General features: G+C 40.0%; 1 protein-coding gene across 6 annotated transcripts in view; it reads left to right on the top strand.

The window, feature by feature from the left end:
- rdgC (retinal degeneration C) overlaps positions 1–23,359 on the top strand; it is a 141,037-nt gene extending 117,678 nt beyond the window's left edge. For all 6 annotated transcript variants that reach the window (XM_022849612.2, XM_086972228.1, XM_022849608.2 and 3 more), the window contains 10 exons: positions 428–500; positions 2,362–2,523; positions 3,726–3,892; positions 12,910–12,946; positions 14,060–14,272; positions 15,702–15,887; positions 18,148–18,293; positions 18,759–18,865; positions 20,072–20,323; positions 20,843–23,359. In XM_022849612.2, coding sequence (XP_022705347.1) covers positions 428–500; positions 2,362–2,523; positions 3,726–3,892; positions 12,910–12,946; positions 14,060–14,272; positions 15,702–15,887; positions 18,148–18,293; positions 18,759–18,865; positions 20,072–20,323; positions 20,843–21,120 — 1,621 coding nt within the window. In that variant the 3' untranslated portion in view covers positions 21,121–23,359. The remainder of the gene's footprint in view (positions 1–427; positions 501–2,361; positions 2,524–3,725; positions 3,893–12,909; positions 12,947–14,059; positions 14,273–15,701; positions 15,888–18,147; positions 18,294–18,758; positions 18,866–20,071; positions 20,324–20,842) is intronic.
- Positions 23,360–24,834: the final 1,475 nt, after the last annotated feature.

A 24,834-nucleotide genomic window follows, 5' to 3' on the forward strand; every position in this document is an offset into this window, starting at 1 on the left:
TAAAATTTTTGAGGAAAAAATTTTTTAAAAAATTTTGCCACTACCACGTTTACAAGTTACTACCTTGTTACTACCTATGTGCCACAAGTATACATTCAATGTAAAGTATACCGGTAGCAATTATGAAATTCAATTATCAAAAATGCATTGTACTGATTTGCAGCCATAAACTATTTTTTCTCCTGGGCCGTCTTAATGCTCGCCTGGTATATCAGCCTCTATGTTTCAAGTTTTACGTCACGTATCGCCGTTAGGCATTCAGTCAGACGGCTGGCTGGCTCCCAGCACGAAACGAACTGCGTATCTATGCCCGGGTCGAACCTAGACCACAACGTGTCTTTAAGACTAGCAAGCGAACACTAATCTATCATGGGGACGAGTATGTCAGCCTGGTGTGATTTTCTTTATTTCATACGGACTTTTCCAGAGGAGCTCATCTTGAGCCGCCATTCACCTCGCAACATGTCAACCAGCTAATTCAATCCTTTAAGGAAAGAAGGGTAAGTGATAAGATAAAAAGTGCATGATTTTTTTTTACCTTGGAAGATGGTCGAAACGTAATAGTTAACAAGGGTGTGTGCGGTCAAGCTCGTCCAATTGCGATCCAAAAGTTGTTACTTATTCATTTTATCTAACAATGAATCTATACAATAGACGACAACATCTACTGACTGAAGCTAACGTACCGTCGGTTGACTATTTATCCAAAGAAAAACTTTACCCCATCAAATTTTCCCGTCAAACATCAGGTGGCTCATCGGGTCGTTAGAGTGAGTAGCAAGACCTGGTTTCCTTTGCTAATGCCCATCGCAGATGGGTTGAATTGTATTGCCATATTATTCTTGCTTGATGTGGCTTCTCGAACCTTTACAGTTAACATGGAGCTATAGAATGCTCGTACCATTGCATCGGTTGTACGTTCCGTGTAAGCGCATTTCGTTCTCTTCCTTCGCTTGTATAAATAAACGTCAGTCTTTTGTTTCAACAATTTCTGCATCGTTCGACGCTTCTTCTTCTCAAGAGTAAACTTCACAGATCTGTCGCTGTATTAAACCTCTACCTATACTTTGAAGTTATTACCAATGACGACAGCGATGAAATAGACGGCCGATACGGACTGTTTTAGGGTTGCTTACAACAAAACGACTCGAAGTCTCTACCCTTCGAAGCTCAAAAATCAATTTCACTCCATTCACCTGAAGCCGAGCCTCTTTTAAAAATTTCATCGATCCTTCAGATCAGAGAACAGCTACAAGTATGACTTGAATATACGAAGCAATGAAATTCTTATGGCAATATTGTTTTAGGTCACTCAAACGTTGATTAGTATAGCGTATGAAGAGTGCACAACGGGACAGTAACTCGAAGCGTTAACAATTTGTATTTCAAAATGAGGTGTTTCGCCTCTATAATAGCATATGCAGATCTACGTTCACCAAAAGCATATACCTTCGTTTATTCTACCAGTGCAAACATGGAGCATTGTGCTTATTACCCACATGTCTCATACAGGTAGAAGATTTGTTGCTGTCAGTATTGCCAGATGCGGGGTAAGTGTTAAAAAGGCGCAAATCAGTATCTTGTCCAACCTTATTGCCGATTTCTTCCTGCACACTACACTGTTGTCGACACCTATCGTTCTTGAAGTTTACATAATTCACGATCGTAAACCAACGGTGGCAGACATGATACAGGTTTTGCTTTGATACAGAATCGTAGTCGCTGGGCCGCTCTCACCGGGCTTAAGTAATGCCACACAGTGCGCTTATTGTTCAAATACTATGGTTTTGAAAGAAAGAACGGGATTATTTCATTTATGCACCTGTTTCAGATATTTTGTCAGAGATTACCTAACTATTTGTGTTAGAAATAAGTATAAGGCAAACAGTTGTGTATCTCTCGATCAGGATGTCCATTTGTAGCGATGGTCTTCGCACCATGCCAGATCTCTTCATACCTCTGAATAATTGGCCCACTTCGACTTATACAGCTTAACCTATTTAAGTTGATCCGCATTACGTCACCGTTACGGCAATAGTGTCATTGTTGAAACTTCTAGTAATTCCTTTTTAATCCATTGCTTTACATATTCTCCCGTAAGGTACCCGCACCTCTGCTAATGATCGAGGATCACGTGATTGTATATGAAACATTATACGCTGTTGTTGAAACGTCAACGTCACGAATAAAGCATATACTGAATTGAATTGTAGAATAGAATTAGTAGTCAGAAGACGCTGATTCATGATATAACAAAATTCTACAAAAACTAATGCGTTTCAACGAAAGGTCAAAGTATATCACGAAATACAGATAAGCGATGTTACGTATGCTTGTGTGTGGCTGGCTTGCTCGTTGCAGACGTTACATGCAAGGTACGTTCTTACCATTATCCACGAGGCGCGATATTTTCTACGGCAGATGCCTAATCTATCAACTGCATCAACCGCTTTTGCCAAGCAGATCACCGTCGTTGGTGATTTGCACGGAAAACTCGATGATCTACTAACAGTTTTTTACAAGGTAGGGGCCAGTTAGATATATGAAGAGTGCACAACGGGACAGTAACTCGAAGCGTTAACAATTTGTATTTCAAAATGAGGTGTTTCGCCTCTGTCAGCAGATTTGACCTCTCATTTTATTATATTTTTATAGATCTAACTGCTTGTGGTTATTTACTGTAAGGTTGCTTATGTTCCTAACTTTCATCGGTCCAGGCTAAATTTTAGGACGCCCGTGGCTGTAATCTGCTTTAGCTATAAGCAATGAACAATGTAGGTGAAATATTTACCACTGAATAGCAATTTCATAGAAGATGTTTCTTATAGTAGTTTGAGGTAAACGAATCAAGTTTAGGGCCGGTTTACGTTAAGCGATTCGATATGGTTTATGATGATTACCGGCGTCCTATAAGCACCTATACTGATTATACCTTGGACCTATGGTGATATGCAGAAATGTGTGATGAAATTTGTCGCCTTTGTCATGCCAAATGCCAAGAGGTCACGTTTTGAGCGGATGGTTTTGGCTTATCTTAACCTTTTACGTTTAACCTGTTACACCCCTGATATACTGACTTCATAAAGCTCAAAAATATGGCATGGAGACCCAAGTTCAACTTAATACACATTTACTAAGCCTGTCAGCGCGCGTGCACTAACCTTGACATCTAGATGCCGGCTAATTCTTTTATATGTAAGCTATCTTAGCTAAGATCCGGCTAGTTCTTTTATATGTCTAACTTTTCTAAGTGAAAGCTATATTACTAAGTGTAAGAAATGGTGTAGTTAATGCTAATTGGCCCTATTGGTCTAGTTCTGGTTATTGTTGCATGACAAATAATTGGTGCTCTTGCATGTAAAAATAATTTATCCTCCAAAAAAAACATGTATCCTCCTAAGGCTCGGGCAAGCAATGCCTCACTCTAGATTTTTACTCGATTGTCCACTGCCTCATCAACCCAGATTTCGATATCGGTAACGAACAGAGCGTTCAATTGCTACCATTCTCCATATAACGAAGTAATTAATAAAAATGTAATCACGTTTCATCTATAGTTAGGCTCCATTGTGGAAACTATCGTAAAATCATACCTGTACTACGTGTAGCATTTACTTCTCTTCAAGAGTCTTTAAGAGGAAAAGTAGGGACCTCAGAAGGGCCGGATTAGTCTAGAACTACAAGCGGTACTTTTAGCACGCTGAATTGAAAATGTGTACTTCCAGAATGGCCTACCGTCAAAGGACAACCCGTACGTGTTCAACGGCGATTTTGTCGATCGTGGCATTCACTCCGTCGAAGTTTTAATGCTGTTGTTACTTTGCATGCTCGTGTGGAAGGACTGCGTTTTCCTCAACCGTGGCAACCATGAAGACTTTAACGTTAATCTTAGGTAAGTACATTATAGATTTAGTGCGCGATCAGCCGCCCTGGTGGAAGAATTTTCGTGAAGATGTAAATAGGCTGCAAGGTGCGATTACCTCTGATACAAAGTGCAAATGCCATTTCTAATCGTGAAGCCAAACCGAAGTTCCTATCTAGCAGATCTGTTATTAGTTGAGGTATTAGAGACTACACGTAGAAGTTGCGTTGCCTCTTCTCGTTTAAATTCTATGAAAGATGAAAATTGCTTGTAATATAACTACTAAAGACAGACGCGCTTTTAGCCGCTGTTTATGATGAATGGAACGATCGTCGTAAACTGTAAAAAAAATCTTGCGCAGCATGACATATGTAGAATGTTGTAGCAAACCTTCCACTTTAGAGAGCCACAGCAACGGACCAAGTTCCCGATCGTAAGAGCAAGCCCTGTAGCGGATTTCATATTTCAACTATCCTCAGATAACAAATCTCGAATTTACGTGACTGCAGAGAATATTTCACAATTTCGGCCAGCAACAAGACAGGACACCCATAAATTGATTCAAAATTGGGTTGGACGAGCGTTATTTTTTCGATGAAATCTCGGTTAAAATACGCAGCTACAGTTTCTTGATTTGGTAAGCCAAGATGACAATTCAAGATGACGGGCGACTAGCGTAGAAAGGTGTGATGTATTGCTAATATCTATGGCACACTTTTGTGAGCTAAAGTGTGCTCCAGATATACAGATTTTTAGGTCGTTAGCTGCCCTGATAAGTACCATGAAATTCTGTTCGTAGTCGACTATTAGCCTTAGTCTGTTTAAACCCGAAATAGATATTTTCTATTTTTAAATGTTGTTTAAAAAGACTTATCTTACCCCGGACATTACGAGAGCTCAACAGTGTCGTCGATAGCTCATTTTTTCGTAAATTTACCTGGCTCCGGATTTACTCGCCTAGCTCAGTTAGCTCTTTTTGTTCGACCAGTTCTTGCCTTTCCTATGTACTTGAGACCGGTAGTTGTTGTAACAATATTAATGAATGACACTTTTTGAAGAGAACTAAATCGAAATGTCTGCGTTGTACGAACATAAAATGCGTTTGCTTATAGAAATGTGCAATTGTACCAGCGCCCACAAAAAGACCTATCTGAATTATCTTAAAACAGAGCTTCATCGTTTCTTATTTACTATATTTATATATATGATTGTTGTCCCGAGCAAATAGTACCATTTTGCATTGCGTTTACAATGATAAGATGTCGCAGAAGTTTCTGAGAATGTCCGCCCTTGTTTGTTCTAATTTATTTGCAAGGATGAATCTCTGCAATTTGAGATATAGAGCAAACCAGCCATATTTTCGCTTAACGTAATAGTCATCACCTACATATACGTAGAAGAAATGGTATCATTATTTAAAACTAACCCCTTTCGTTAGATTCTGCACTGTATTAAAACTGACAGCTGTTGACAGTATGTGCTTTTTGTATATAAATCCTATTGCACTCACCGATTGCTCTATTGACAATATGTACGATAGGCCATGTCTTCTCTCAACATGTGTGTAACATTTTATGGAATTGTTTATGTTAGTTGCTGGTCCATGATCAGGTCGCTTGGTACAAAAGATTGTCCTATAAGAATAGGCTTCCTGTCCACCTTTGAGCTTAGCAATGCCGCAACGATTTCCCTTTTTGAGTGGCGGCAGTGATGACGGTTGCAGTAGTAACAATCGCCTACCAGACATCGGAACGGTCCAATGGTAAATATCCGGATACTGGTGCATAATGCTAACGAATGTTCAGCGTTTTGCATCAAGCCAGCAAGTGGTAGACAGCGGGAAACGGACAAAGAATCAGAAAGGGCTAGGGGCGGGGGGTGCAGCTAGCGTTAAGGGTTCACCGTCACATCACTCTCTTTGCCGTATTGCCTCCAGGCTGATGGGTTTAGGGGGATTCTTACCGCCTGTGTATCTTCAAACGAGCTTACTCTGTGCTAAAGCTGATGTTTCTCTTTATGCACGCTGCATATGAACAGCGTTGCTAGCTAGAGTAAGACCATCCCAGATAGAAGCAAGGGCTTAACGGATGACGCGAAGCAATGATTAGCAGCCAACGATCCCCGTCTTTCTTTTAAGTACAGCTCAAAAAGTGAACCGAAGTAACTGAAGTGTTTGTTTATACCACGCGACTATACGGCTGGCGTCTCTGTCGCGACCGCAGCGGCAAACGGCTCCTCACTGGCAGCTGATTCTAGCCACTCGCACCCTCTATAACTAGAATTCATGTGAAAGGAAAACAGATAGGTGTCTACTAACAAAGTAACCCATGAGCCCTCTCAAAGACAGAACTAATGCGGGAGAAGTTGACTGCTTAACTAACGCTTGAAAAGCCTAGACGCGTGTATAAAGCAGACAAATCGAATCGATGATTATCTGTTTGCGTGCACGGGTGGTCTTTGCGTAGGCCACGACAAGAAAAGCTAACCGTTAAAGCTAATTCACACGCGCATGTTCAGCACTGGTATATTATGTTGAACATAGGCCTATTTTTAAAAGAAATTTAGTTGATGTCTGGATGTGAGTTGCCTATAAACGATTTTATCAGTATATGGATGTGTTTACACAGTTGTTGAGTGCTTTAATCAGGCAGCTAGCGTACAATGTTTGGACACGCATACGTTATCATTACGGTTTAGGATCTGTTGCACTATAATATCATAGAATACTTTTCAACTGTAAAACCTATTGTTGTAAGTTCTTTCTTATTAATACGTATTACATTGCTGTATATATATGTAGGGGAAGGTAGGACTATATGGTCCAAAATTTGCCAAACACTCCCATTGAAAAATACCGGTGTCACGAAAAAAAGATGTTAGTCTCTTCATCAAATACTATCCTGTTATATCATTCGTCATATCGATTGAGTCTACTATAATTCATTCATATGTCAGAAAAGATTAATAGAAGGTATCTACGTCGTAGGCCCATAATAGGTAGAATTAAATAGGCTAAATATGGGGCTAAACGGACCCTATGAACATTTGATATAAAAAAAATAAGTTATCCAACAGAGTTAAAGAGAAAATGCTTTCTTAACCACAATAACCTTTTCTTTACAGAAAAGGTTAACTGTGATCAGTTGTTGCCAAGTTACACAGGACGAAAGTTTGCATATGTCCAACATAGGCCAGTATGAAACTTGCTGAGTTTTTAATTGTCCATGTACTAGCAAGTCCGCGAGTGGCATCCAGCTTCAGAAATGAGAACGAATAGCTCCGAAACCAACTTGAGTACACTGAAGTCTCTACAACTGTAATGCTAATGCATGACTTTGGTATAAATATTCATCCATGGTAAATGTTCATTTATTTTCGTGGTCATTTGCGATATGGTGCGTATATCTGCAATGCTGGTTTATCTGCACGATAAGTTATTGTAACGAAGTTCCTCCGAAAATTTCTTCCAAACGTAGGCACATGTGACACGTCGCGCATAGCAGCGATATGTGGTTCAACGTGTACGAACTACGATACCTTAGTTTCACCTTCCATGTATATAAACGTGCATATTCCTGCAGTTTCTCTGTAAAATTAGCGTCAACGGTTTACGGTTTCGTATATAATTGAAATGTAATGGCCCATGTTCTAAATTAAATATCGGCCCCTTTTATTAATGACCTTCTGCTGTTTTTCTAACGCCAAAATCCCACCGCTGCAGAGCTGATGTGGTTTCTGAAAAAAAAATTGTGACAAGTTCTTTTTGAATTTCTCCATTGAAACTAAATTGTACACTATTAACGGAGTGCTGAAGAGGCCGAAATAGATAATAGTCTAATAGTGCAAGATTTATTAATGCGGGTGCGTTAAGATTTTCCGCCCACTTTTTCTGGGTGGCTGACGATATATATGGCCTGACATTGGCATGTAAAAAGCGATACTTCTTCTATTCATTAATTTCGGCCGATTTTTTTCAAGTGAGTAAAAATTCGAATCAATCCTTTTACCAGGCGGCAGCGGCTCATAATGCACGATCTTTTTCCGATCCAACAAAACACACAGCATCACCTTCTTTGATGTTAGTCTAAGCTTTGCCATAGATTTTAGAACCCTTTTGTTGTTTTTTCGCACGTTATCGTCGTAAGTAATCTACACAGCTGCGATCAACCACTTTAAAAATAGCTTGATTTCGTACTTTCGAACCCGTTAAGCCGAAAACGTACGTTCAGTTCTTTAAGGCCAGAGACGTCGTTTGGACCCACAAGGCCAGAAACGCTTATTTGAATCCACTAAGTGTTAGAGGATTCCAGCCGCGAGTTAAGGGTACTCTGCGGAATAAGCGTGGCTCGACTGTCATGACATTAACAGTACGATATTAACTGATGAGCAAGTACTCGTCGATCATAAATGCATCTTTGCGTCTACATATGATCAGAGCATTATTGACGGGAATATTTGGGAGTAAATATATGCACGTCTATCATAAATACACGCCTGTGTTTATATCCAATAGCGGCTAGTGGCTGTAAGGCGCTATAGAGATAACGACGGAAATACCCCGTGACATTCGGCTGCACTACCTACTCACGTGTTCAAGTATACGGTCTTTGGCCATCTGCATCCTTTGCTAGCTTTATCTTGGGAATACCGATCTTCTGTGCAAACGCAACTGACAGCCATCTAAGGTTTGCCGTACTCACGTTGTCCAATGATTGCTAACATTTTTGCGCTCTCCTTCAAGCACTGCAGTTCCTATGTTTTATTAGATTGGACCTTTACATACTGCTGCTGATCGACACACCTCAATATCCGTGCAAAATATACGCGTCTAGGTCCTTGGACTTCAGGCGTCGCCAACCTTTATACCAAGCCACTGGCTGACCTTTGTAGTCTTTCCGGGGCTTATATGGAGGCGTTTCTTCATCCTTTGCATGATCACAGCTTCAGCCCAGGGTCGCGCGATCTGCAACGGCGCTCTTTTGTTCCCTCTGATTCAGTCGACGAGCGCGTACCCCGTAATATCTGCTTCTGCTTCAAATTCAGCGATGACCTCGTTTAGATAAGATTCGTCCTGTTGCATTTTGTTGATCCCCTTGATATTTTCCCAATAGCGGGCAGCATCGAAGTTTTTGCATTCGATTCAGATATTTCCTTCCGTACCATACTACTGCATAGCCTAGCTGCTCTTAACGCTGCAAGATCGGTTCAGAAACACCTCTACACATCACAACAAACATCAAAGCTTGACCTACTGTGGGTGTTGTCCAGTTCCGCCAACAGTGCAGATGCAACTGCACATCGATAACTTCGGTAGTCGCTCGCGAAATCGGACGACGGCGCTGCAGTACGGGATTTCACGAAGGACTTCACTGACTGATCTCACGCCGCCGTGCTGCCCACAGCTGGTTGGATTAGTACTGAACTGGCAGGAAACCGACAGCAAGTTTGAACAGGCGCTTATGTGACCGGTCGTGCACACGTGCCGTTGTCCTTGAGGTCCTGACCTTTTGTTCAAGTTTCGAGTAGTTAAATAAATAGTTGCTTCGACGGCGACACGGTTCCCTCCGTGCTCTACACCTCGTCCACATACGTCAACAATGACGGAAGTATTTAGGACTAAATATATTGTTACACAAAGCGAGTTCCACAACATTGGCGCGCTGAGCTCGGGACGCACCTATTATCCCAGCGAGCGATTTACCAAATCTTAGGTAACTTTAACATTAAACCGATACTCCATACATATGCCTACTGTTAAAAGGGTTATTATTTTGATAGATATTCGATGACCTTTATTATTATCTTGATAGACCTCGATGAGGGAAGTTGATAACCCTGAAATATGTGAGCCTTTAAAAAAATATTTGTAAATGTTAAATTAACGGTTCTGAGACGAGGTACATATATTAATGTGCGAAGAGTTGTCGGCTTATGACTATAACCGACTATAGAAATCAAATGTTAAAAATATTGTAGCCCTCTGTCGAGAATACTTATATTTAAAAAAAACAGAGTTGCTATAAGACGCATATGAGTCATGTATGATATATATACTAGCCTAGGTTGGTTTATGGTCAGTTGAAGTATAATTTGTGATTTTCCAAAATGATCATGAAGAACATATGCAAAGTGATGTGATGCTTGAACGAAATGTGGCCGAATGAAACAAATCCTTAACATATAGGACAGTAAATAGTCACAACTCTAGTAAACGTTTTCTGATTTGATAGCTGATGAACACTTAGATCAGCCAAAAATTATACTGTGGATAGCCTTCCACGGGCTGTGTCTCGTGCTGTCGAACGACATTGTGTTACTGGAATAATAAATAAAGCCGCGCCACAATGCTGCGTGCCTTCGGGTAAGACGGGGCATCGGTCCACAATATCGCAAGTGTACGTGCGTGTCTCAGAAGTTAGCCTGTAAATAACTAGGCTTCTATGGTCTTCACTATGGCCAGACTTCATTTCAATAGATTCCTTTGTCTGGGACATGGTGAAAGACAAAGTTTTTGCGTCGACGCTCAGATCCATCAAGTTAACAAGGTCTTCTTACGTTGCGCATGCATATGAAGCGACCGTTAGCAAAAGGAGACCATGCCGATGTGGTTAAACTACTAAATACGGGCAGAATACGAAACTTGGTGAAGTACATGTAATGAAGATGATAGCCTTAAGCATCCACTTGACGCGAACGGTCAGTACCGTTGTAATATCATTATAAATTAATCAACATATTCAAACGTCATGATCTTTATCACGTTCGTATATGGACAACTATTAACCTGGCTATTTTCACCCAAGATTCAGCTGTCAGCTCATTTTTGCTAGGCTTTATTTTTTTGGTACCTAATGTAAACTAATATTCTTAAACTGTCAAATGATTTTCTCGTTAACGATGTTGCTAGAAAAGAATTGCCAAGATGACCGTGTCTTTTACTGATGTAATACGCTTCTCTATGTACAGTTACATACAACCTTATTTTTCCGCACATGATACATGGCTTGCTAAACGAATGAGCTCGAAGCTGCTATCCAACGCTATAAAACCGGCCACATTCAGTTACGTATTGTCGACCTTTCTGCCACTTCTACTGTCTCTACAACGCAAATCCATTTTTTCCTAATCTGACGGACTGGAACCGTACCCCTGCCATACTGGGCCGATATATCGTCTCAACAATTCCACTATAATGAGGGCCCACTTATGGTACGATACCTTACTATAGACTCGAAGCAGACAAAGGCAAAAGTCAACAAAACCTATTTGTCGTTTGTATTCGACGAGACTCCACAATATGAGAGTTCTGTAAATGGCGGGATCTGTGTGTTTCATGCATTGATTATTTATCATTTTTTACGCCATTCAGACCTTTCATACGATCAAATAGCAGATAAGCTGAATCGTTTCGTCTCGATTAGTTTGTGTGAGCTCCGAGGCGTACGATTGCGTTTTTGCATGACTGCCACTCACGATATCTTTCGTCAAGATGATGGTTCCGGCGTAACATATTTCGGCAGCTAATGATATCTATTTAGCAAGGCTTAGAAGATGGGTCTGCCGGAAAAGTGGTTCAGTCAGCCGAAGACAGAAGTTGTACAAATCAAATAAATCTGCCTTCATTCCAATGGTCTGCTAGAGTTAAATGGAGGCTAAACCTTCCTCTTCCCGCTCAATGAAGCTGGCGACAGGATCATATTAATTCGGTTGCCTTCGTTAGCGGATCGACCGAGCTAAATAAGCCAACGGTCTCCCAAGCGAACATAGCAGATCGGTTTCCGTATTAAAGCTTTTCTAGAAAAGAGTCTAGAACAGCGACCAGTACAAAGTATATTTAAGCGTCGGATGCCACGTCTAGGCAGGCCTGTCGGCGCATGCCCGTGTGGCAAGGTGCTGCCTTGAGCCTTACCTAATGAAATCAATCTTTTTGTTAAATAACTTTTCTGGGTCAGAGGAAGTGAGGTAAAGAAGTTGAAAAAATATTTCAGAGATGAGGCTCAGAGAAGTCGGTACAAGACTTAAAACATATGACAAAAGAAAGAGAGTGCTAAAGCAAATAGACACTAGCTGCTGGCAGGGTCAGTTTCGGAAACGACAACATACGAAAGTGTAGCTTAAATTAGACCATGCTCAGGGATTTTATCTGGGATTTAGGCTTTGCAAAAAAACCTACGGCATTTTTGTACCCAAGAGGGGTGCAAGTATATCGTGGGAGGAGAAGGGGTACTATCGTTAGCTAACGTTTACAATCACAGTACAGTTATCATCTGCCGAGGAGCTCATCCTACTACACTAGCATATAAAAAAAATCGATTGTTGTCTTTGCATGTTTTGTATGTTGCATTTTCTTTACCATAATGAGAATGCGCGAATTATTCTTGTGTCGGTAATTCTTGACGTTCTGGGGTGCTTTTATCCATAGTCGAATATATGTCAGTTTCGACTGAATGAGTATCATGTACAAATTATTTTTTCAGTGAACCCTACTTCTTTCGGTGTTTGTACTTTCATCCATTACTGCTCCACCGGTACCACTGCGTTATGATTGACTGAACGCGTTGTGGCCTTATGTTGCACAATGGACCAAGATCGCGTAGAGACCCAAGGCACAGTCAAGATAAGAGAGCAGGTCCCTAAGCATTCTTCCAACTAAAAGTGATCCTACCCTGCACCAACTGTCCCTTCCAGCAAACCTTTATTACACCGGAATGTACACAAGAATAAACGTAAACTCGGTGAACAGAAGTAAATCTTGCGTTCGAAACTCAAAAGGAGGGCAGAATCGTGGGCAAAGTATTATTGTGAATTCAATAAATCGCATCGTAAATAACATCCGTGGTATACGCTACAGCTATAATGAAGAAAATACGTGTGGAAGATGATTAGGTAGAAGTTGAGAATTAAGGAAGTTACATAAGTTTACATAGTTATGATTTTATAGAGACGAAATAGTTCTAAGGATCGCGACGAGAAAAGTTTATCTGGCTCTTGCGCTTTGGATGTTAAACAGCAGTCACCTTAACCATTTGATTTATTCTTCATTGCAGGTATGGATTTTTAAAGGAGATAATGTACAAGTACACGGTAAGTATTCGATTGCGATGATTGTATAGATATACATTTGGGTCAATGATAATCTTCTGAGTGTTTATCTTGAAGCTATGCAGTTTTGATGAAATCATTATTGTACTTATAAGATAATTGATGTGTTTTCGCTAGCCGTTTCAAGCATCGAACGTCACTTTATATTCCGTATATTTTTTATATTCCGCTAACTGCTGCTGACTGCAGTGTATAATTTTGCATTGGCTGCATGTTTCTATCACGTTTGAGTAGAGCCAATTTTTTCCTACTCCAATTTGACAAAACCGCCACAGGCCATGTTAAAAGTCACAAATCACAATCAGTATCGTCTGTTCTCTTTGTCTGCCCAACCTCATCAATTCTGTATATTTGTTTTTGAAACCAATGCGAAAGGGTCGCAGGTCTCTGTTCATTTGCTTGCGGAAAAGGATTACAAAGCTGTTCCAGCCATCCTGCGCTCCCTATAACGATTAGGTTCGTTTGTTTCCAAAGGGATAGCAGCAACTGTACGAGATTTTATTTCTATCAACTACATACAACATTGGAGTAGGCTTACTATGATCTGTTGGTATTTGCAAGTTCTCTACAAGACATCTCGAATGTTCGATCCTTATAGTTTTAAATATTAAGATCAGGTAAAGATAGTTCCATGTGATCATATATTGGCTTGGATTTTATTCCAGCCATATGCATGTGCTTAATCTAATGTTAGGCAGCTAGAAGGGTTTTGTTAATTACGGCATCGTGAAGTCTAAGCACCCGGGTAGAGCAGCAACAGCTGAATGATCAAGCATCTCAGCTTGGTTTCTAAGTAGAAGCCGTATGACCAGACATACACGATAGAATCTGTGTGCCGAAAAATCTCTTTGTTGTAATAGACGGAAAAGTTGGTTTGCGCTTAAAACGTTCCGTAAAACACAATGTTTCTTTGGTGGAGCTGTTTCGCATCGTTTGAGAGAAATCATTGTGGGGCCTATTGTTGAAAGCTAACATTTATTTTTCATCGTAACTAGGCGATCTAACTAGCTGAACACGATTTAGGACCGAAGCGTTTTTTGCATCACTAACTTAACGCTTTCAATATTCGTCTTTATTTACATTTGAACCTTGCAGCGTCAGGCACCAAAAATTATTCAGGCCACTGAGGATCTTTACAGCTGGCTTCCGCTGGGGACGCTGATTGACAATAAGGTTCTTGTTGTTCATGGCGGTGTCTCGTCGACTACTGATTTGAAGGCAATCGCTACCGTTGATCGTCATCAGTTCGCTACGGTGCTTCAGGCTCCAGGACAGCACTCTAACTACACCTATAGGGAGTGGCGACAGGTCAGTGAATACTGACAGCGATATACGTCGACATTAAATAGACATGACGACTCATGGTGAATCAGTGCATCTTTCTCAAACGTTATCTCTGAGCTCTCCTTTGTCTAGTTTAGAAGAGATGAATCTTATATCGTGTATCTTACATAGTGAAATATTTTAAAGATTAGTATGTATAATATACCCAAATGGAAGTTTACTAACCGATATCGTTCATCATATTGACATATGCGTTTGCTATACTCAAAGTGATCGTGATATCAAAAGTCACCCCGCGTGCGATCACTCGCGTATGGATTCTTGTTATTAAAAAGGCGTCTGTCGTGTATAGCGCTTCATCTATGTTCAACTCCTACGTTGCGCTGTTAGACGAAACACCGGGTTCAATAGGAAGCTATTGAATATTTCAAGATATTTAGTGTATTTCTCATTGTCCTTGTATGTAGCCTTTCTCGTTGTCTCATTTCTCACTGATTTCGTTGTTTCTTTTTCGTGCGGTGTTAGCGAAACTCAAATATGACCAACTGGTTCGCTAGTATGGTTCATGCACAACAAGTTCCACGTAGTGCCGTGTTTTTTTCTCTAAAAGGCTGAATTGTTTTCTCATGCATGCACAGATCACCTATTGATCCGGTCAGCTTCTGTACAACCTATTTAGCGTTTTCTGTGTTATCTTAAAACATTTCTAGTCATACGCACACCTAGGGTCTTCTGCAACTCAGTTGCGTAACTTCAACACTGAACGTACAACGAATGGGTATTGCAATTTTTTTTTTTTGACGAAATTGCTATCGTTATCGAAGGCCACCTTGTTAACAACCTATACAGCAAAAATCGTTTGACTTCCATTGAGTTATGTGAACAATAAAACTCAATATCAGCTATCGTGAACATAGAATGGCTCTAAAACCTCTATGTTTTGGGTTTTACGTCCGGTATCACACAGCACGAAACGAGATGTGTCTGTGCCCGGATTTGAACCTAGACGATGACTACTTTTTAATATAATATTAGCAGGCAGACACGTTACCCACTAAGCTATGACGAGGCATGTAAACCGTACACAAACGATGTTTTTAAATGGAGTTCGAAAGGTCATCGCTGTTAATAAAATCACTTTGAACGTACTGGGTTTCCTATTCTTTTTTAATTTCAAGAGAAATCGCACATACGTCTGGTCTGGCAACAATCTAGTCGTGAAGCGCCATCTTGGTCGAAGTTGTCATATATATGTTTGTTTTATAATAGTTAAAATACGCATACAAAAAGAAACAGTTACTATTGCAGAGTTCTATGGGAGTGTAACATTACGTTTTATACAATCTTCTGCAGAAGTCCGGATCTAATTTAAGCAGATGATGATGGAACATTTACTAAGTGATGCAATTATCATGTCATACGTCTTATCGACTGTTTATATTGTATATTTTAGGTGGTCGATTTACTGTGGTCGGACCCCCGAACACTGAACGGATGTCAACCTAATAATCTCCGTGGAGGTGGTTCGTTCTTCGGTCCCGACGTGACAGAGGCGTTCCTCAGGAAGTACGATCTACAGCTGATTATACGTTCACACGAGTGCAAAGTTGATGGATATGAATTCACTCATAACGGAAAGGTTTGTAGGGCAAGCGCGTGCGAACATATGGTATGTACGAAATAAGTCAATAAAATTACTCCAGTATAAATCGTTCGGGGCACTCCTGGGAAATCAATCTTGGCGTCTGTAATACAATGATAAGTATGTGGGGACACACAGGAAAAATATGCTTGTCGTGATGACTTAGTCGAGAGTCTCTGGTTACAAATACAGATACCAGGACCAAGGTAATACGATAAGCCTACAGCGTATGCAGGATAAGGAAAAATATAATTCGTTATTATCTAGTTGCCATAGAACAATGCGTATTGTTACCGTGCTCAGCTGGTAGATAATTTGTTAGCTGTTGTCTAAATGGGTTGCAGTTAATGGCTGGTTAGCATGAGCGCCGATATAAAGTGACTTTGTTTCTGTTCGGTTGAATGAAGCAAAGCTTCAGTAACTCTCTCTTTACCGTCGTGTTACGTATTTGCGAGGACCTAACGGTGTCCTATTGAACCATGTAGTCTTGTTGTGAATAAAATGGCATGAACCCGAAATGCCAATTTTTAATGCTCTCTGCATATGTAATTTTGCTCAGTTGAAAAACTCGCTAAGTCGACCAACTAGATGCATGCTGTTTCCCACTTTTCATTAAAAATTTTCCTTATGATTGCCAAATGTTCAACGAATCGATACATGATGGATACTAGCAGCCCATATAACAGCCCACAGCCGCAAAATTCCTAGTAATAATAATAACAGTAATAATAACAATTGTGGTTATTACTATTATTCGTAGTTACTTATATACATATAATTTGTCGGTGCGAAACAAATAATTGACGATCGTCACGTATTTTATCGAATTATGAACGATCTAAGTAGGTCTAGTACATCCAACACCTACATAGAAAGATATATGAATACACCAGACGAAAACAGGCTCAGATTAAAGGTGAATGATGAGTGTTTGCATGAACCTTAAGCAAGAGCGATGAGGAAAAAAATCTCTTCTATTAATGATCTCTTTAATAGAAGAGATTTTTTTCACTAGTACAATCTTTCGACAACGCAGTTTGCATACACGAATCTGGATAGAAACTAAAAAAACTATCTCTGTGACTTGGATATGAACAATATCACTTTATAAACACGCCTAATTTTATCGAATGAGTAATCAGCGATTCTGATAGCAGTCGTATTTACAGACGGAGTCGTTCAACGTTGTTTCTGGCTAAGGGGCACGTCCATATCACTGAATGACTCCGTGCTTTCTCATATGCTGAATATGAACTTATTATATATTCCACGCATGCTGTGAGCTGTCTGTTCTCCGTCTTCACCGAGTTGGCTGGCTGGTCAGTCAGCGGCTTATCGTCGTACGAGCAGGAGCAAAACTGCCGCAGCCACAGTCTTAGTCGCGCACTGATTGGCACACGTGTCTGTGTCGTTTTGCAAGATTGCGAAGGACGTGTTTGCCCTGAGCAAGTAAGATTGAGTCCGCTGAATTTTCCACTCGGGCGCGGGGCATTTATTGAATACAAAGTATGTGGCCGCGACTGCGACAACGACAAACTCTAGGTCTGGGTCTGAACCCAACCACAAATAGGTCGAGGGCACGAGGTATTATTCTTCATGAATGGTGAAGCCACCCAATATACAATCATTAACCACAATTGACAAACAGGAATTGGACGATGAAAGGGGTTCGATTTCGAAAGTACCCTAATACATATTATAGTTATTCATTACAGCGTAGCCCTATTAAGCTAGTTTACATACCTATAGAAATTAGCTTTATTTTCAGTGTTATATCTGCGTATGTATAGTTGCTTTGATAGATCCGTTCTTTGGTCTCAAAGGAGCTTCAGTATGATAAGAGGAACGAGACAACCCGTTCCGGGTAGTTGTCCTTATTCTAAAAAGCTACAGAGTTCAAATTTGCCTCATGAAAGCAGTAGACAGGTTACTGTAGTCTTCCAATTACATTATGAAAGCGAAGCATGTATAATTATCTTCTTAGTAAGTTTACATTGCAGTGTATCTCAAAATTAAGCAATCCAGTAAGTAATAATATTGTGAAAATTATGCACCCGCCAAACAATTGTTCGGATGATCATGAATCAAGATAGAGTTTATAGTGCTACATTGTATCGTAAATCAGCTTCGTTCCTCACAAATTTTACATATTACTATTATTAGTGTTGCAGGTAAAATCCACGCACTTCTAAAACAGGTAGGTCGATAAGTTTTAGTTAAAAATTCTAACAGATTATCTTTTTTCTATTACTGGCAGGTGTTGACTATTTTCTCTGCGTCGAACTATTATGATGTGGGTAGTAACCGGGGCGCATATGTGAAATTGTGTGGTCCTAAGCTTGTTCCGCATGCCGTCATGTTTGTCAGTACCGCGCAGACGCGGAAGGCCACCATTCAACAGAGGTAGGATAATAAGTTTGAAATCTTTTTACGTGAGCAGCGGCCGCTCGTTAACTGCACTCATCTCTTGTAAGGGCTGCAGGCTTCGCTGCTTTTTTGTCTATCGAGCTATTTCTCATTAGCTTAGGCCATTGTAACTTGGCTACAGTGCTTCTTATGCTTAATCGTTCTAGCATTATATTCTATTTAAATGTTATTAAAGTTGGAATAGGTGTTTGCTAACCGATATGTCCTTCCAATGTCCCACATGTCAGTGTTCCCTCTGTTTTTTTGTCTATCAACGATTCTTTAATGAATAGAAAGCTTAACATCAGCTAAGCCTCTTTTGAATCAAAAGATTGAGCTGGCATTTTGTTATACATGGGCTTATGGTAGTGGCTCACTTGGTGGTAAGCTTTAATGGAAGAAGGAGAACCCCTTTGAGTCGAACTTCAAATGAGTAATGGTGTTCTCTTATGTCTGACACAGGAGTGGACTAATGGAGCATAGTGCACTGCGGGAATTGAAGCACCACATTTTTGCGTGTCAGTCATTACTTAAAAAAGAGTTTCAACGAACTGATCCAAATAAGACAGGTCAGTATCTCTGCTATAGTTCTATTTTCATGCACATACCGACATATTTGATGATTCATCATAGGTCGAGTAGTAATAAATGCAATGCACCTAGATAGAACACGATGTTAACATGCAGCATCATATTAATAGAGTGACAATATTACACATGTATATGCAATGTTAAAAAAAAAAGGTGTTTGCCTTTCTGGTGCTAAAATGGAGTATACAGCTTAAGTATAAAAATTATATGAATAAAAAGGAGACATAATTTTGGAATTATTTACAAGAAGGCAACTGTACTATTTACTAATTCCTGGCTTACTTTTAGAACATCGTAGACCACCCCTGTAGCTTTGCATGCTTCAGCTTCCGATAGATATATGAACATCTCTGTGCTTAATGAGCTTATTGCTCAACAAGTATCGCGTCTTCTGTTTCATAGCTACGGATAGAAAAAATTAAATCAAGCCGTGTTTATCTTAACGTGTTACCTCTGAGCGCAACTGTGATCTTTTGTAAAAAAAAAAATAGATGATCAAGGGAATATACGTACAGGTGCCTATCTATGCATAACTCTTCCCATCTTTCAGCAAAAAAATTTTGCAATAAGAAATATGTATCCTTTCTATGTAACCTTTAGGTACAAAGAGATTTCATGAGCGTACGCGTATCACACACACGATTGTTTATAAAGTTCGCATGAGATGATCTTTGCGATTCTAGAACTTTTGACACTTCGGAAGATTGATAAAAATAAGAACGTTTCATATCAATGAGAAAGTTCGATAAGGCCGATTATGCCTTTGAGCCGACAGCAGCTGCAAACGGCCGATACCCAATTACTTCTAATACGAGCAGGTGTTATTGCTCAGTGCTGGTGATTTTAACATTGATCTATTTCCACATAGTTAAGTTGAGACTTCAGTTCCATCCTGAATTACTACAAGTAATAGAAACGAATACTGTAGCATCGGCTGTCGAGAGGTTTACAGAATCTTTCACCGGTTATCGGTTGCAGTAATTTCATATAGATCCATGTACTGTGTATGGTTAGTTCTAAATTTGTGCAAAAGATAACTGAGTCTATACACATATCAATACCAGGCACGAGCATGTAAATAATGCTTACCTAAATTGCAATCGTAATAGCATGTATCAGCCTTATGTAAATAGAACTGATGTTCCAGCCTATAAATATCACAGACTGGATTCTTCCTGTTTCAGGAACGGTGAAAGTTAGCGACTGGTGCGATATCATGGAACGAACAGTTGGTCTAAAGGTTACATGGCGCCTGTTATGCCCTAAGATAGCGCAGGTGGATCCTATTCAGGGCCTGGTTCATTACGAAAGCACGTTCGACGAGTACTACCTAACAAACGCACTTGCTCAGGGTGGACCTACTTTCCTTGAGAGTCTCTATAGAAACAAAGAAGCGCTAGAAACAATCTTCCGTATAATGGACAAAGATGGCTCCGGTATGTCCCTATGTCGGTCGTGAACACGTAACAACATACACCTCATTATAATATGTATTACTATTTTCTCGATTTTTATTTGTACATAATTATGTTGTCAAGAACAAAATTGTATGTATAAAATTATGTTTTGAAATATGCTTGAAGAGCAAAGTGTTTCTGTTGCTGGGTGGTACATCCCAGCAAATGGCGTTGCAGCATAGAATAATAAAACAACTTGCGGAATCTACGCTTATATCCTATCGGGGCGTAGTTATTTTGTTTGCATCTTCATTTGCAAGGGAAAAGATGCATAAGTGTTCTTAACTAAGCGATCCACTAGCTAGATTACTGAGCCGGTTAACTGAGTCGGAAAAGTTTACGAAACGTTTATTTTATTCCTATATGTTTCGCTGCCATGTATATTTTGGTATTGTTCCTGTCGTATTATTTGCATGTTGGCTATTAAGTATCTTGATTTGATTTACGGTAGTCGCGCTTGTACCTCAAAAGTAAATCAGGCACTGCTTGTAATTTCAGGGTTGATATCGATGCAAGAATTTCAGGATGCGTGTGATCTTTTAGGCCAACATGCCGAACAACCAATGAGCAGAGAGCACATCGAGCAGCTGGCCAAATCAATCGACATCAACAAAGATGGATTTATCGACTTCAACGAGTTTCTTGAAGCATTCCGTCTCGTTGATAAGACGCCATCGCTCGATGAGAAATCACCGGATCAAGAGGACAGGGACTCATTTGACCAAAGCAGGAACCTTCAGGAAAGTAACGGGGGCATTGAGATTACCAAGCTCTGAGCAAACGACAATCTCGTCCCGCGTTCACACGGCTACTTTCGTTGAGATCTATGCCCCCTCATCTTCACTGACCACACGATATAACGTTGCACAGTTGATTGATTTAGTGGCCAGTGCGGCTGGAGTGGGTAGGCTCATGAAAAGGGCTTGGCAGTGATGTCCTTCTTAGATGCGTCAGGATCAAATTCGCAATATAGTACGGGTTTTCGCACAACACGCGGTATTCACACGTTGCCTAGTAGCTATACGGAAATGACAATAGCGTATAAAAATAACGAGACGATATTTTAACGCAAGAAGACACTTACCTAGAAGAAAAATATGGGAATCTAGTGAACTTTATTCTGTAAGGGTCACGTACAAGCCGTTACAGAGTGAACAAGTTAAATAGCTGTGAGATCTAAGCAATGACAATGAAGAGAAATATTTTATCGCTCTCCCACGTTACGGGGCTAACCTATGCCTTGATGAGGTCATATATAACAAGTATGTTTGCCCTGTGCGCTGGCGGGTCTAGGTGTTTTACTAACGCTAATTAAAGCAACCTTGGCAAGCAGAACCAGTGCATACTAGGAAGCAGTTAAATATATTTGGAGATAAATAGCCATAGTTCTCACGTCATCATCGTCCAGTAAGGATCTTGTCCATCTTATAATTTCTAGGTTAAAATGTCGTCAACTGATGCAAAAACAACAAAGGTTGGCCATCATACTTGAGTATAAATTAACGGTGTTGATGTCTCACCAAACCATACACGATTTGCATAAGGCATACTTCTGTGCTCTTTTATGGCCTGCTTTCCAGAAAAGGTTTTAGAAGGCAATACTTGAACACGTGTTTAGTACAAAAATGCCTGCGCTTCTGTTTATTTACGGTCTGCTTCTTGAATATAGCCCAATTAATATATATACAAGAGATCGCAATAGACACATATTTGATATTTAGAATCGTCAGACAAGCTAATTCTGAGAAAAAGGATAGTAGAACAAATCAGAACTGCTATACTCCTCCACTGTTAGGGTTCTGTTAGTGCGCGAAAAAGCAACCCTTTCTACTAGCTTAAGCCGAACACCATGATCAAGATAGAAATCAGCACTCGGGCAACTGTTAGCCAGCTGTTATCTGAGGAGCAAATCATGTGATAGCCAGCCACTCTTAGCCATGTGGCGTCTACAGGAATTGAAGGGACTCTGCTATCTTTTGCGGCAGTGGTCCTGCAATAATGGTGACAAGGTTCACCATCTCCACGTTCTAGCTCTTAGAGTTCCCTTTGCACACGTGTTTGTTTCGCAGAACAAATCATAGATATAACAAGCATGCCCTACCTTTACTGTCATGCCGTGCCGTACGCTTATGACGTCTCCCCTCTGTATTCGCATGGTTTACTTTACGTGTTGACTACGAGCGCGGCAAGGAGAGATCAAAGATAACAGCCGAAGAAAGTAAATGCAGTACGAGGAAATGATGACAAAATGGTGGTGCCGCTTGTCCCAAAGTCATCGTAGTTTATAGGCTGGATCAAAGGGGCCAATTCGTTTCATCACGTGCATTTATAAAATAATAAGTACTTCTAACATGATATTGTTATGACATTACATGCCTCTCATTCATGCATATAGAAGGACCATATATATATACGCGCTGATAATGTGTTTTGCGTATGGGCGACATAAGCGACCGGGAAAACAAATACGGTCCGTTCTATTATTACTATTGAATATATGTGTACGTAAATATGTATGTATATATAAGGTAGTGAGCAAATACAACACATGTTCCGTATATGCTTGCCTACATGACAGTTATTATATATTATGGTTAGTATCCGAAAAACCAAAAGCACTATAGTTAAAATCAGTCCACCAGCGATGAGCTGTCTGCGATCGATCGCGCACCGAGAAACTCGACATATATTAGCGACATTTGTTGCGTCTTCTGGATATGACCAAATGATCGCACTACTCAGTTTCCTATAGTAAGTATTATTTTTAGTGATATTTTAATTGTTATTATTACTGTTAAAGTGGTTAAATCACGAACTCTGTGACAAAGTATATTATAGTTTCGACACACATCGGATTGCTTTTTTGATTGCTAGACTGGGCAGCAAAACAGGTTCCGCTACAGGTTTTTCTCTCTATGACTTGCCGTTATCACTGTGGTCGCTACGCTGGAAGGCCATAAGATGCAGTCAAATCATCGACGCTAAGTCAATAAAATTTCTACTTCCTAAGGATTACTATTGAGTATTTGCGTATATGATAAACGAATAGTTATCTTAATGATTGTCAAAAAGATAACCTTGTGGCAGTGCAACTGATTTTCGCCCAAAGTGTTTGTTAGATAAAGCTATACGGTTCTATCTCCCCGTGTGGCATATTAGTAAAAGGGGGCAATTTCCCTAATTTCTGCTGGTATAAAGATATGTCGAGATGTGATAGGTCATTGTCGTCAATTGTGCTAATCTCAATCAGTAGTCACCTTTGAGCCGATTTCATCGGTATCTTAATAATAGCAAAAATGTCTGTGGGAGTGAAAGATATGCGTCGGTGTAGCGTGATAAATACCAACTAAGATACGTCCTTTACAGTTGATGTGACATTTATCAATACCATTCTTATTCCTATCTTAGCGTAACGCTATTGTAGCTCAGACGTAGCTGACGTCACTTTATTTCGTGACGAAGCTCGTTACGTTTATTTGCGAATGAACACGAAATCTCAATGGCTTTGTTATCGCAGATGAGAAGTTCGCCGTACACCTCTATTCTAAACGGACAGAACAACACGTTCGCAGGCACTTGTGCGCTCACTGCCTCAGGTTTATAAACAAACCCGAAGAGATCAGGTGCGTAGATGTAAATAAAGAAGCCGGGTACAGCGAAACATGAAAAATCGAAAAAAAAAAAAAAGGAGAGCAATTGAGAAACAGAGCCACGTAGTCAGTACTCGATCAAATATAGTAAGTGGCACAAGAAGTTGTGTTCCTCAATAAATTTATTTATTTATTATAATGTCATATTAGAAAATAAATTACGAGCTAAAGATCTGCGGGTTTGGGAGGTTTTATACACGTTTCGAAGCGCTTGAATTTCGTCTGAAATTCGATTGATACATCAGCAATCAGGGCGTTCACGATAACTACAAAAGTGCTGTATGACTTCCGCTGTTTTTTTTGCACTATATATATATATATATAACATAATTGCTATCCTGCGATACTATGACACAAAGAAATGGCTCCCCAGCCATACCAAAAAGCAAGACGCACTTGTAAATATGAAGTGACCAATTGGGCAGGTAACAAATAATTTAGGATATCTTTTGCTGTCATTGTATCATCGTTACGTCTATCTTCATCCTTACCACTATCTATGGACCTAGTTATCTCATATTTATAATAAAATAGGATAACTTAAAGGAAAAGTGCTATGGTAATAATTCCCGCTGGTCCACTCACGAGTCGGCTTGGATGCTGCACCAGAGCTCGACAAATGCTGAATGTGTTATAATGGAAATGTGTTATTGCACCGAACCTATTATTCTTCTTCTCCTCCTACACTTCTGCTCATCGATTTTCGTTCTGAATCAAGGCTTTTGTGTTGACGTTATGCTGGCATACCATGATGGATACATATATTTATAAATGAAAGAAAACAGTTATGCTTAAATTATGAGTGTTGTTTCGCTGGACGCCTTTTAGCTAGCATTCAGA

The sequence above is a fragment of the Varroa jacobsoni genome, unplaced genomic scaffold (assembly GCF_002532875.2).
Source record: "Varroa jacobsoni isolate VJ856 unplaced genomic scaffold, vjacob_1.0 scaffold_152, whole genome shotgun sequence".
NCBI classification, from domain to species: domain Eukaryota; kingdom Metazoa; phylum Arthropoda; class Arachnida; order Mesostigmata; family Varroidae; genus Varroa; species Varroa jacobsoni.